This window comes from Haemorhous mexicanus, chromosome W (assembly GCF_027477595.1).
Source record: "Haemorhous mexicanus isolate bHaeMex1 chromosome W, bHaeMex1.pri, whole genome shotgun sequence".
Lineage (NCBI taxonomy): Eukaryota > Metazoa > Chordata > Aves > Passeriformes > Fringillidae > Haemorhous > Haemorhous mexicanus.
The window spans coordinates 5,722,956-5,736,099 of NC_082380.1; the positions used below are offsets into that span (position 1 = coordinate 5,722,956).

At 43.2% G+C, this 13,144-nt stretch overlaps 1 protein-coding gene across 1 annotated transcript; it reads right to left on the bottom strand.

Moving 5' to 3' along the window:
- Window positions 1–5,410: 5,410 nt before the first annotated feature.
- On the bottom strand, window positions 5,411–12,936 carry LOC132341464 (uncharacterized). The gene has a single exon (XM_059873049.1). It carries the CDS (start codon window positions 11,912–11,914, stop codon window positions 8,525–8,527), a length of 3,390 nt encoding a protein of 1,129 aa, XP_059729032.1. The 5' UTR covers window positions 11,915–12,936; the 3' UTR covers window positions 5,411–8,524.
- Window positions 12,937–13,144: the final 208 nt, after the last annotated feature.

Below are 13,144 nucleotides of genomic sequence, written 5' to 3' on the forward strand. Positions count from 1 at the left end.
ATCTGCTGAAGTCCAGCTTCCAGTAGTGGGTCCACCTTTTGATTGCAGGGACCATAAATCTCATACAGCGATGTCCAGCTTTTTTTAGTCGAATCTATTAATCCTTGAATTGATGTCCATCTTCCTTTCTCAAGCTGCTTTTCACTGTTTTGTTAAGGTGTGAGATAAGCAGGTTTCCTTTCTATATATTCCAAAGCTATAGTTTCAAAAGATCCTTACTACAAGCAATATTCTAAAAAGGTTATTATTGCAGAACTCTTAAAGGCTTAACTACAAGCAGAAAATTCTTGTCAAAAAGCAACATCTTAAAACTTTAATTCAAATGCTCCTAAATCAACTTAAGACTTATAAAGGTTAATTGTAAACAAAGGATATGTTCAAAGGCCTTCTTCCATGCTTTATTTTTCTCAGTCATTATTAGAATTCGTCTTTATAACTGTCCCATGGTCAGTTTCCACACATATTGCAATCACAAATACACGTTGCCTGTATATACCTGACACGAAACACAGCTTTGTATTTCACAAAAAGATTTAGGTGTCCTGTGTCTGCTATCTTGCTGCGAGTCCTTTCTTTAAAAAAAGTATCTTAGCATAGTTTCTATTTTAACATTATGTTATAACCTAAAACTATATTTAACACACTACTTAAGGAAATGAATACAGCATAACTTTCTAACATAACACATATAGTATTCATTTTATATTTGCGAAAAGTCAATCATAAAATACGCATTTTTCTCAATCCTCCCTCTTATTCTTTGTAAATCATTTGGCTTGCACAATATTTCTTGTCTACTTGCATCTTCTGGACTATGCTGGCAAAATAAAACAGGGGATTGCACAAGGAAGATATATCAAAACAGTTGTAACACATAAAAGGAAAAATCTTAATTTCTTCTAATACATTACCCCAAGAGATAGGTTTCAACATTGTTGTCTAATTTTTGGACTGGTACCTGGGTTATTATATATATATTTTTTCTTTTATTTCTTTTGCTTTTTCTAGAATGACTTTTCTGTAGTCATCAATTTTCAACAATGTGATATATTAAGCTTTCCACAAACACCCCCCTCTTTAGTCAATAAATAGTCCAAAGCCAACCTATTCTGATACACTACAGGTTTTGTTTGGCTTAGCTGATTCAATATTAATTCCAATGCCTTAGCAACTTTATATGTTATCATTTCTAAAAGTGCTTGGAGTCTTGTAGTACGATTCAACATGTAATTTGGGGTCAATACAGAGTTAGATTGCTGTGCTGGTTTTACCTTTTTGTTTACTAGTTGTTTTTTTACCGAATCCTGACTTGTATCATTAAGATTTAATGTAAATCAAATCCATCTCTCTCCTTTTGGACATTCAATTCCAAATCTATTACCACTTTTTCCTAAGTTTCTTGCAATCTAATAATTTTCTCCGTTTTGCCTACAGGTTCTTCATTTGCATGGGTTATAACAGTGGCTGTTGACATAGGTGTCTGTAATAAAAGAGGAACTCCGGTTTCTTTCCATGTGATGCTTTCTGTAGCATTTGTGACATGATCTTGCTGGTATCCCAAAAGGGAAAAGACAACAAATGAGTGACAGAGAAAGGAATTACGGAGGTCCAGTATGGCTTATACTCCTACCTCCCATGTCTGTGAGGTTGACACCCACAGCAGGTGTATTTGATTTTCTCGTCATGGTTTGAGCCTGGCGCAATGCCAGTGCCCCCATGAAAATGCTTCCTCCCTGGTGTCTGCTGTGAGATGTGATCAGAAATAGAGCAAAGCAGGCTCCAGCTTAGGAATAAAAGGGAAAAACTTTATTAACCTACAACTATAAAAGAAACACACAGAACTCAGGATGAAAACCTTCCAAAAACATTCCTCCTCCCCCCACCAAATTTCCAATACATTCACCCCTCAGATCACCCACTCTCAGTCCAGCACCACCATTCAGATAATCAATTCTCAGTTCATCAAGGAGAGAGGAGTCCCTCTTGTACTATAGGCTTCCCCAGGATGCACAGTTGAAATCTCTTGTGTTTCCATGTCACACGTGGCACCGTCCGGAGATCATTTTGCCATCGTGACATCTTCCTTCCATGCCCAGTGCTCTCACCACTGTGCGTGGACCAGAGCTGCTTCTAGGGTTTTCCTTTTTAAAGGGTGCTTTGCCCAGTTCCAAAAAGAGCACAGTCTCTCACTTTTGGGACACCTGTCCCCCCTGCCAAATTTCACCCCCTGGGGCCGAGGGGTCTAGAGAACAGACATCATCTTCTTCTTCTTCTTCTTCCCTGAAGACGGAGGGCACCACCACCACCCTCCTCACCCGTCGTCTCTGTTCACGCACTCCTTCACATCACATCACTGCACTCTCTTGGCTCTAAGCCATTGCCTCCCCCCTAAATGCAGTCTCTGTGTCACAGGAAAAAATGGTTCTGTCCATGGCCATACAAGAAAAGTCCAGCCAGAGGCCACTCCATCACCTCCTCCCAGCTAAGATTCTTTTCAGCTTCTCTCGTGGCCCATTTCCTCTTATCTCTGTCTCTCTTCTCATTCAACTCCAGGAGGAATCAGCATTTGCAAGGTTTCCAGTATCCAAGAAAAGGGTTAAAAGTCTCAGGCTCTGCCTGTCCAGAACACTCCCACAGCTGCCCAGCCGGGCACCTCCTCACAGCACCCTCCCCTTCTCCTTCACACCAGCCGCGCTATCAAATTTCAAGGTGGCACAGGCACAGACACCAGCTCTCTCTCTCCCTCTCTCTCTCCTGGGGGGCTGCCCGAAGCCTCTCAGTGCTCCTCCACCCTTCGATCTTGCAGGGGCCTTCACCTCCCTTCTCTGTCCCAGGCCCGGCCTACCTCAACTCAGGCCTCGTGGCCTCCCCTCGGAGCCGGGCAGGGGAAGTCTGATCTCTCCTTCACGGATGGAACCCAAAAGAACTTCCCCCTGGGAGTTTTCAGCTTTTAAACCCCCTGTGTTCTCAGAGGAGTATCCATGTCCTCAGTAGCCATACCAGGTGCCAATATTCAAATCTGAGCACCTATTGGTTTGACCACAGCATCTCAAAAAACTCACTTCCTCTCAAACCACAACAGTGGCGAATATAGAGGCCAATCTGGTCCTGGCCTCTATTTCCTTGTCACTTTCTCTTAGCTAATTTCCAGGCAAATCGTTTTTGACACTCCTTAACTGTGGTTTCCCACCGTTCTTCAGGTATCTCCCATTCAACAGGCACTAATAATTCCCATTCACAAAACAAAATTATTACTTTAGCACTTCTTGCAACAAGAGCATAAATTTTTTGAACTACAATACTAATTATTCCCACAATCCAAACATTTACTTATAACCCAGCCAGCACGTCCAGTATCGGGATGAATCAAATAAAGTTTACAGTATGGTACTAATGGAGATGGCAATTCCCCCTCTCCCCTGTACAATTCACATGCTAAGGTCAGAATAAAAAAACTCTTTGACCAAAACAGTTCTGATCCTTCTGTCTGAAGTCTTTCTCACCAAGGAGATGTTTTATTCAGGCAGTACTTGAAACCAGTGATGTAAGCTTGGCCTTATTTCTTCATTAGGTGTTATTCTTTGTACATTTCTTGAATAATTTGGGTTTTCCGGAACTATTACCACTCAGTCCCCGTTTGAAAGTCAATTTGGTATCACTCGATTTAGATGTGATAGTCCATTCCTCAGATTCCTTCACAAGTATTTTGATTTTGTTGGCATGAAATCACTCTCTTTCTGTGGTTCAGATTGCTGTTTCAGTAGTACCTGGAAAGGACTTCTTAATAGCACAGTGATAAAAGAAAGACAATACTGCATTAACTTTTACCATTAGCTTTCTTCAAAACTTTCCGGGTTTAGCTAAAAGCTTCCTCCCCAGCAGCCTCTTCTTCTTGTATCCAGCTGTGCTAATAGCTGCAGAGACAATTCTTCTTTCTGTGAGCTACAATTAGTTAAACAAGAAAGGCCAGACCGATTTTAAAGCGAGATGTATTGTTTTTTACTTTTTGGACACTATTTAACTGTTTTAACCTTACAGGCCCATTCCTCAGAACAAAACCCTCCTCTTTTTAACAGCAAACAAAACAAAAAAACCTCTTACTTTAAAAAATAAACCACTTTGTGAGGTTTGGAGAGTCAGCAATCTCTGTCTTGATCTTATCTTTTAGTGCTGGCCCCCCTCCCCCTCTTTTTCACAGCATTGCTGTCAAAGCTGTTCTTCGCCCTTCCCCCGCTGCTGCCACTTTACTGCAGGACCCCGCCTGTGGGAGCACAGGAGAACTTACAGCCGTGGGCATGGGGACCCTGGGGGCATGCCTTGGGTCCCTTTCGCCCCCTCCCTCTCTCTCTCTTTTTCTCTCTCTTTCAACCCACTTGCAGGGGCCGACGCTGCCATCCAGGACTCGGGACCCCGATAGTCTGGGAGCCACCCTGGCACTTCCACCACTGAGCCAGCCTGCTCCTGGCCAGCAAACCTGTGTAATCTGCTCCCAGCACCACCGCCGGGTCACCTCCATGAATCGGCCCCTGCCGCAGCCCCCGAGACCCCGCCACTCATAGGGAGCAGTCAAACACCTCCCAACCTTGACAACCCCAAACTTGGAGTCCCCAGGTGCTTCTGACATTCTTTTTCTTTCCTTAGTCAACATATCCTCTTTTCCTTTCAAGAAGGACCCATTCTGCTAAACCTTTTCCGGACCCCAGTTCAACTCCTAACAATCATGTGTTGAGACACTTCCTTGCCCTTTAAGCGGAAAACTCATTCACACTTCTGCTCTCTTCTAGCACCAAGACATCATCACTCCACATTCCAACATCCCGGAGTCTGCTAACCACCCCCCTTCTTCAACTTCTCTCGTTCTTCTCTTCTTACATTCTTTTTATTTTGTTTGATCCAACACACTGTGGACTGTACAAGGTGAACACACAACTAGTTTACTTCCAAAAGTAAGCTTACAACTTTTTTTTACTAGGATTGCAGTAGCTGTTATAGCTTGAATACATACTGGCCAGATGTGGCTTACTGGGTCTAACATCTATGATAAATAAGCTACTAGTTTCTTTATTCTTCCCCACTCTTGAATTAAAATTTTATGAGCTATTCCATTTTCTACTTTTATGTACAAATGAAAAGGTTTTTTTGTTTTGGTTTTTTTTTCTAACAAGGGTAAGCTTAAAGCTGGTACTTAGGCTAGTTTTAACTTCAACTCTTCTAATTTAACATCATTTCCCTTGGTCCATTTTATATCATCTCCATCTGTCAATTTTTCATACAAAAATTGTACTGCCTGTGTGTACCCCTCAATCCATAATCTACAATATCTCATTAATTCAAGTAGTTTTCTGATCTCCCTCTTTGAAGAGGGAAGGGGTGTTGCCCGATCCGAGTAGAAAGACACAAAACAACAAAGTTGTTTTATGCGGTGCTTTATTGAGGGCCCTGGGGACCTGAGGACTATTGTCCAAAGTCAGAGCCCCAATTTGCCACAGAATTTACAGGGTTTATATATCTTTCTTAACATGATTGCTTCATTTACTCCATGTGCATTGCTAAGCATTTTTAATCAACGTCATGATACACCCAACATCTCCCTGCACACTTTAGAGATAGCATACAGAGATTTATTAGGTACACCCTGACATCCGTTACTCAGCCAAAAGGTGCATTCCATAGATAAGGTTTAGTACATTTTCTAGATAATACATCTTCCGATCTACCTGGCACTAAAGCACTAAAGTTCACTTGAAGTTTACCGGGCCTATGAGGCCTTAGCATAACTACTGCTACTTATGCTAACTTTATATTGTTTCACTAATCTAGGCATCTATTAACTAGAATATAATTTTCAATCATTTCTGCAACAAGTCCCCCCTTTTGAGCATTCTTCAGATCTTCTGCAAGGATGCTCAACCTTCAGCTTCGGTTCTTCTAGGAAGGGCAGGAAGGGCCACCTCTTCGTATTTAGGCGGGGGAATTCCCAATCCGTAGTTTCTTCCTATAGCTTTTACCAATCTTCGGGTTCGTCTTGTTTCCTTGGTTATTATTCCTAAAACACACTTATATGCTATCCAAGCAACAATTAGTACAATCACAAACAACAATATATATTGCAGTATTGACGATATCCAACCAGAAACCTGAAGCCCCATTGAGTCTAACAAGGCTCCTATCCAATTGTGCTGGGCCTCCTTTTCAATTTCCTTTGTTCCAGATTCCACTATTTCTAATTGGGAGATATCCTTCTCTACCTCGATTGTTACATTTGGGATATGGATGCAACAGTGGTCAATTCTTTTGTTTAAATACCCACAGACTCCATGCTCCTTCAATAACAACATATCTAGAGCCATTCTATTTTGGAGAGTCATACGGGAAGTAGCCTGCAACTGTAAGTTCAAATCAGTGAACCCTTTTCTAGTTGCTACTGCCAGTCTCTCTGTTTGTCCCAGTAACTTAAACAACATTTCTCTATTTCTATATGTAGCTATTGGTGCAAACAAAGATTCCAATGCCCATCCAAACTTCACCCCGCTGTCTGGTTCATGCCATTGATCTTCATCTCCTAATAAATTCAAATCATCATCAATTTCTCTCTTTCTCCTAGTCCCTGATTCCCTTAACTTAGACTGTTTCCACAAAGGACATAGCGTTGGTATTCCCAAAGTTACTTGTGTCACTGGTCCGTCCAAAGGGAGATGAGTGGTCCACTGTCCATGTTCCATTACCCACACCAAATTTCCTGGACTTCTGAGTGTAGTTGTTCTACAGGAGACCCTTCCGTAAAATCCATTCATAAGGGGTTTGCCTGGTACTGTGTGATTGTATTTCCTACATTCACATCCCCATTTCAAAAGGACCCTTACTGGGACTAGGCTAATTTGATCCCCTGGAGTATCACATGTATAAACTTCTGTACAATTCCAGTTTTCCTTTGTTATCACCCTCTCTCTAGTTGAGGTATATATCTCCGACACTTCGTCATGTGATTGGTTTTTACTTCCTGACCACTGTACACACCAATCAACAGGCCCAATATAACTATAGTGTTCCAGCAAACTTGGACCCCAAATTGCCTCCCAGTGGTCCCATATGGGCTGTTCTTGTGTCATATTATGACATTGCATTTCCCGGGATAATTGCTTCCTCTTGATTTGTTGGTCTTGCTTATCAAAACACCAACCATAATTTCCTAATCCTCCATACAATCCAGGTTTTGGTTCGTATCTACCTCCTTTTTCCCGACAATCCCAAATTGATGAATATCTCCATACAGGGGAATAGCCTTCTTTAATCTCTACTACCTCCTTCTCCACAACCTCCATCTGACACATAACTGTCATGTTCCCTTGTATTGTTGGAGGCATTGGGACCGGAATCACTCCCCATGGAATAGGTTCCCCAGCTGCCTGTGGGAGCGGAAGACATGCTGTGATTCGTGAGACATTTTGTACTGTCCCAAAATCTCTGATCAATCCTACTATCAGATTTTCTTGTTCCTGCTCATTTTGAATAGTGATATTGGTTTCTCTTACTCCTCTTGGTTTCCCTCGAGTGAGTGAGACCATCGTCCTTGAATGTCCCCACCAAGAATCCTTGCTAATCCAGCACCAGTAATATCCCTCGTCCTCAGGCTGTACGTCCTTGATTATAAGGATGACAGTTTGGTCTGATCGTTTTTCCCTGCGATATTTCCCTTCCTTGTCCCATATATTGTTTCCCTTAAACCACCATCCATATTCAATAAACTGTACATCCCTTTCTATCTTACAGACTAGAATGACTGCCTTGTTCCGTACTGCTCGAAATATTCCACGTGTTGCTTTAACCCTTTCTCCCAAATGTGCCTTAGCTATTGACGATCGGATACCATAGTCTGCATCTAATCCACACATAACTAAACACAGATAACGCCCTTCATCCATGCCTTGTTTAGGGCCCGAAATGTTTAACCACCCAATTCCTCTGTCCCCTACTTTCCACCAACTCACCCCCTGGTCAATTTGTTCCCACATTTGTTGTTGTTCTCTCCACCACTTAACCTTCACATCTTGTTTACATGCTTCTGTCAGCGTGAATGGGCAATTGAGCTTTAACGGGGGACCGTCCCACATGTCTTGAATTGCGGATGTTGGCTTAACTGACACCGATTCCTGAGAGACAGTTCCTTCCCGTAATCTCCAAGATACCACCCTCAATTTGATTTTCTTATAGTCAAAGCTATACTTAATTTGCACTATACACATATAGATTTCCATATCTTCCTTGGTTACTTGCTTTAATTGTAATGTGGTATTTCCTTTCTGTGCATCCCTATCCCAAACGGTAGTAAAACTTGCCTTGGGGTACCCAGCTCCTTGTTTCCAGAATACTCGTAAATCTCGGGCTTCAGCTTTCTGGTCATTGGTAACAGCACAGGTCAGATTCACATCCATCCCTTCCATGATTCCGACAACAGATTCTGAAACAGTAACAACCACAACACCTTGAGTAGGTATCAATTTCATCATTACCAGTAACAGAATAATTAAGAATGCGGCTTTGCGCGAAATATCATTCGCGTCGGGGAGACCATCTGAGCCTCCCATTGTGTTGGAATTTTCTTGACTCGAGTGTAGTGGATCCAGGTGTCGATTCCCGCCACCTTTACTGCTGTGTATGTCGTCAGGATCACCTGGTAAGGACCGTCCCATGTTTCTTTCAGTGGATCAGTAAACCAGTTTTTCACATACACTCGGTCACCAGGCTGGATGTCATGGACGGGGTTCTCCAGTGGTAGAGGTCGGTTCCACTGCAGGGCTCCCCGTAGGCTGTTGAGAGTTCTGTTTAGTGACATTACATAGTTAAATATCACTTGATCCCCTTGTACATGCAAATCTCCCTTCAGTACAGTAGCATGATAAGGTTTCCCATATAGAATCTCATAAGGACTTACTCCCAACCTCTCTCTGGGCTTTATCCTAATTCGCAATAGAGCTAACGGTAATGCTTGCGGCCATTGCATTTTAGCTTCCTGACAAATTTTCTTAATTTGCCCTTTCAATGTTTGATTCATTCTTTCAACCTGACCACTTGATTGAGGTCGCCAAGGTGTGTGCAAGTCCCATGATATGTCCAGCATCCTGGCTACTGTTTGAACGACTCCAGCTATAAAATGTGGACCTCTATCTGACGATAACCCTAGAGGTACTCCAAACCTGGGAATTATCTCCTTGAGCAATGTCCTGACCACTTCTTTAGCCTGATTTGTCCTACAGGGGTAGGCTTCTGGCCATCCTGAAAAGGTACAGACATACACTAATAAGTATTTGAAATTCTGTGCTTTTGGTAACTCGGAAAAATCTACCTGCCAATAATCTCCTGGTTCCGGTCCTACCTGTAGTTTCCCCAGTTGAATTTGTTTCCTGACAATCGGATTGTTTTTCAAACAGACTGGGCACATTGCATTCACCCGTTTTGCAAGTGTTAACATCTGGTTCGAAACTATCTCTCTCCGTAAGAATTTTACGAGCATCTCCGCACCCCAATGGCATTTGTTATGTTCTGTTTCAAGGATGACTTTCATTATTTTTGCTGGTACCACTACTTGTCCCGTTGTTGTCACATACCATCCAGTCGTGTTCTTTTGTGCATTCAATAACGTTGCCAGCTTCTCATCGTCTGTTGTGTATTTGGGTGCCTGGTTTAGGAAGGGATTCACTGGGCTTACCTTGACAGGTATTAATGCCATCTGAGTCCATACCTCTCGTGCCACCTTTCGAGCTGTCACATCTGCCAAATCATTTCCACGATAAATTTTTCCTTCCTCCTTCCGATGTCCTCTTACGTGCATTACCGCAACTTTTGTCGGCCTGTGTACTGCTTCCAGCAAGGCTAGGATTTCTTCTTTGTATTTGATAGAAGTTCCCTGTGAACTGAGTAGTCCCCTCTCCTTCCACAATGCCCCATGTATATGAATTACCCCGAAGGCATATTTAGAATCAGTCCAAATGTTAACCTTCGTTCCAGTACTCAGAATAAGGGCTCGTGTAAGCCCAATTATCTCTGCCTTCTGAGCTGAGGTGCCAGGAGGTAAAGCTTTTGCCTCTACCACCGTATGAACAGTCACCACGGCATACCCTGCATACCTGGTACCACTTTCCACATAGCTTGATCCGTCCGTAAACAGTTCCCAATCTGGATCTTCCAGTGGTGTGTCCTTAAGATCTATCCGACTCGCGTATACCTGCTCGATAACCTCCACACAATCATGCGCCAATTCCCCTTCCTCCTGTTCACTGCGGAGAAATTCTGCTGGATTGATATGATTAGTTATTTTCAATTCTACATCATCCTGCTCTCTCAATATGGCTTGGTACTGCAGCATTCGGCTAGATGATAACCAGTGACCCCCCTTTTGTTCCAAAACAGCCAGTACCATATGGGGCACAAATACCTCCATTTTCTTGCCCATTGTCAATTTTCTGGCTTCTTGAATGAGGATCACCGTGGCCGCAACCACCCGCAAGCACGACGGCCAACCAGCACTAACTGTGTCCAGCTGTTTCGAGAAGTATCCCACCGGGCGTTTCCATGACCCGATCCGTTGAGTTAACACTCCCAGAGCCAATTTTTGTCTTTCATTCACGTACAACTGAAAGTCCTTGCTTAGATCCGGGAGCCCTAAAGCCGGGGCCTCCTTCAGGGCTTGCTTTAAATTCTGAAAGGCATTCTTCCTTAACCTGTCCCAGTTCAGCTGTGGTTCCTTCAGGGCCTCATACAATGGTTTTGCTAATAACCCGAAATTCGGAATCCACAATCGACACCATCCTACCATCCCCAGGAAAGATCTTAATTCTTGATGACTCCTCGGGAGCGGGATGGCGCAAATGGCCTCCACTCGGTTGATTCCCAACCGTCTCTGACCCTGAATGATTTCACAACCCAGGTAAATCACACTTTCCTTTACTAGCTGTGCTTTTTCCTTTGATACCCGATATCCAGCCTGGCCCAGCATGTTCAACAATGCTATTGTAAGTTTCAAACACAGTTCTTTCTCTTCAGTGGCTAGAAAAATATCATCGACATACTGCAAAATCACGTATGAGGACGGTGAGTCTCTTACCTCAGTCATCTGCCATCCTTCCAATTCTTTTGCCAACTGATTCCCAAATATCGAGGGACTGTTTTTAAATCCTTGGGGAATTCTCGTCCAGGTGAGTTGCTTCTTACGACCGGTGTCTGGGCTTTCCCATTCGAAGGCAAAATATTTCCTACTTTGCAATGCCAAGGGAATGCAGAAGAATGCATCCTTCAAATCAATCACAGTGAACCATTTAAATTTTTCAGACACAGATGTTAACAGAGTATATGGATTTGCAACCACCGGGTGAATATCCTTAACAATGTTATTAATTGCCCGTAAATCCTGTACCAATCTATACTTACCGTTAGGCTTCTTTACGGGGAAAATAGGGGTATTGTATTCTGATTCACATTCTTCCAGTATTCCTTGTGTTAAAAATTGGGCTATGAGAGGAGCGACCCCCTTTTTGGCTTCAAGTTTAATAGGATACTGTTTTATATTTACAGGTTGTGCCCCTTCTTTTAATTCCACTATTACTGGTTGAGCAGCTTTGGACTTCCCCGGGACTCCTGTCTCCCATACCCATGGTACCACAGCCTGTTCCACCTCCTCAGGGATAGGGGTGGGTTCTACTTCCTTGATCACAAATAATTTGGCTATTTCTTCCTCAGGGACTTCTACTTTAACTCTTCCATCCTCAAACAGAATTTTCATATTCAAAAGAGATAGCAAATCCCTTCCGAATAGTGACTTGGGGCAATTGGGCATATATAAAAATTGATGATCTAACTCTTTTCCTCCAAATCTTAAATTTAATGGCTGTAGGAACGGCCTTTCTTCCAACTGGCCCATTGCTCCTACTACTTGCACTGTAGTGTCACTGATTGGTCCCAATCGTTTATTTAAAACCGAATAAGTGGCCCCAGTATCTATAGTAAATTCCTGCTCTTTCCCTTCGATTTCTAACCTAACCTTCAAATCCTGTTCTAGTCAGCTCTGATTCTGATAGTTTCCCAGGACCATAGCTTGAGCGACATCTCCTGGAGTCATCGGGTAGCTTGCTGGCATACTGCTATTCATTCCCACCCCGTTCATCCCGTTCCTTACTGGACATTCGTTCTTCCAATGGCCTATCTGGCGACAAAAGGCACACTGGTTGGGTCCCAGAATTTGTCCCCGTCCCCCTGTATTTTGAAATCCTCCCCTACCACGACCCATTCCTCGGCCCCGCATAGATCCACCTCTACCCCTCCCTCTATTTCCAGTTTGCTGAATTACTGCTAGAATCCCTGCTTGCTGCCTCTTGGCAGTCTCTTTTTCCCTATTGTTATATACTTTCCAGGCTACCTCCAGCATTTTATCCAAGTTGCGGGTATCCTCTCCCTCTAATTTCTGTAACTTCTTTCGGATATCATCTTGAGATTGTCCCATAAAGATTAATGCAAGCTGTAGCTTCCCTGGCTCATCCTCTACTTCCAAATTAGTATATTTTCTGGCAGTTTCCTTCAGTCTCTCTAGGAATGCTGATGGGGACTCGTTTTTGTCCTGCCTTACTGAATACAGTTTAGACCAATTCAATGTCTTGGGCATACCGGTTCTGATCCCTTCCAGCAACAATTCCTGGTATTCTTTAATTGCACTCATACCCCCGCTTGTATTCGGATCCCATCCCGGATCTTCACTCGGGACCAAATCATTAACAGTTCCTTCTGCTAACTGTAACCTTATAGCCTCTCTAGCTCTCTCCTTTGCTGCTTTTAAAACCATCTCCTTTTCTGTGGAATCCATCAATGTGTCCAACAACACCTGCAAATCATTCCAGTCCGGGTTCTGCGTTCTAATTATCATTTTTACCACCCGCGCCATCCTTTCTGGATCCTCCCAATAGCTTCCTGCAGACTGCTTCCAAATAACCAGATCTCCGGGGGAAAAGGGCACCTTTATCAGTACCCTATCCCCTTGGGGTCCCACCGCTTCCCTCAAGGGAGCTATTAACTTGGGTTCCCCAAGATTTCTTCGCCCTTGCCTTGTCCTATTCGCAAGAGGGGTTCTTTGCACATTTCCAGAAGGGCCGGGAGAGGG

What these genes read in the sequence shown, in the direction of transcription:
- LOC132341464 (XM_059873049.1), bottom strand. Translation starts at nt 11,914, where the DNA reads ATGGGCCAGTTGGAAGAAAGGCCGTTCCTACAGCCATTAAATTTAAGA.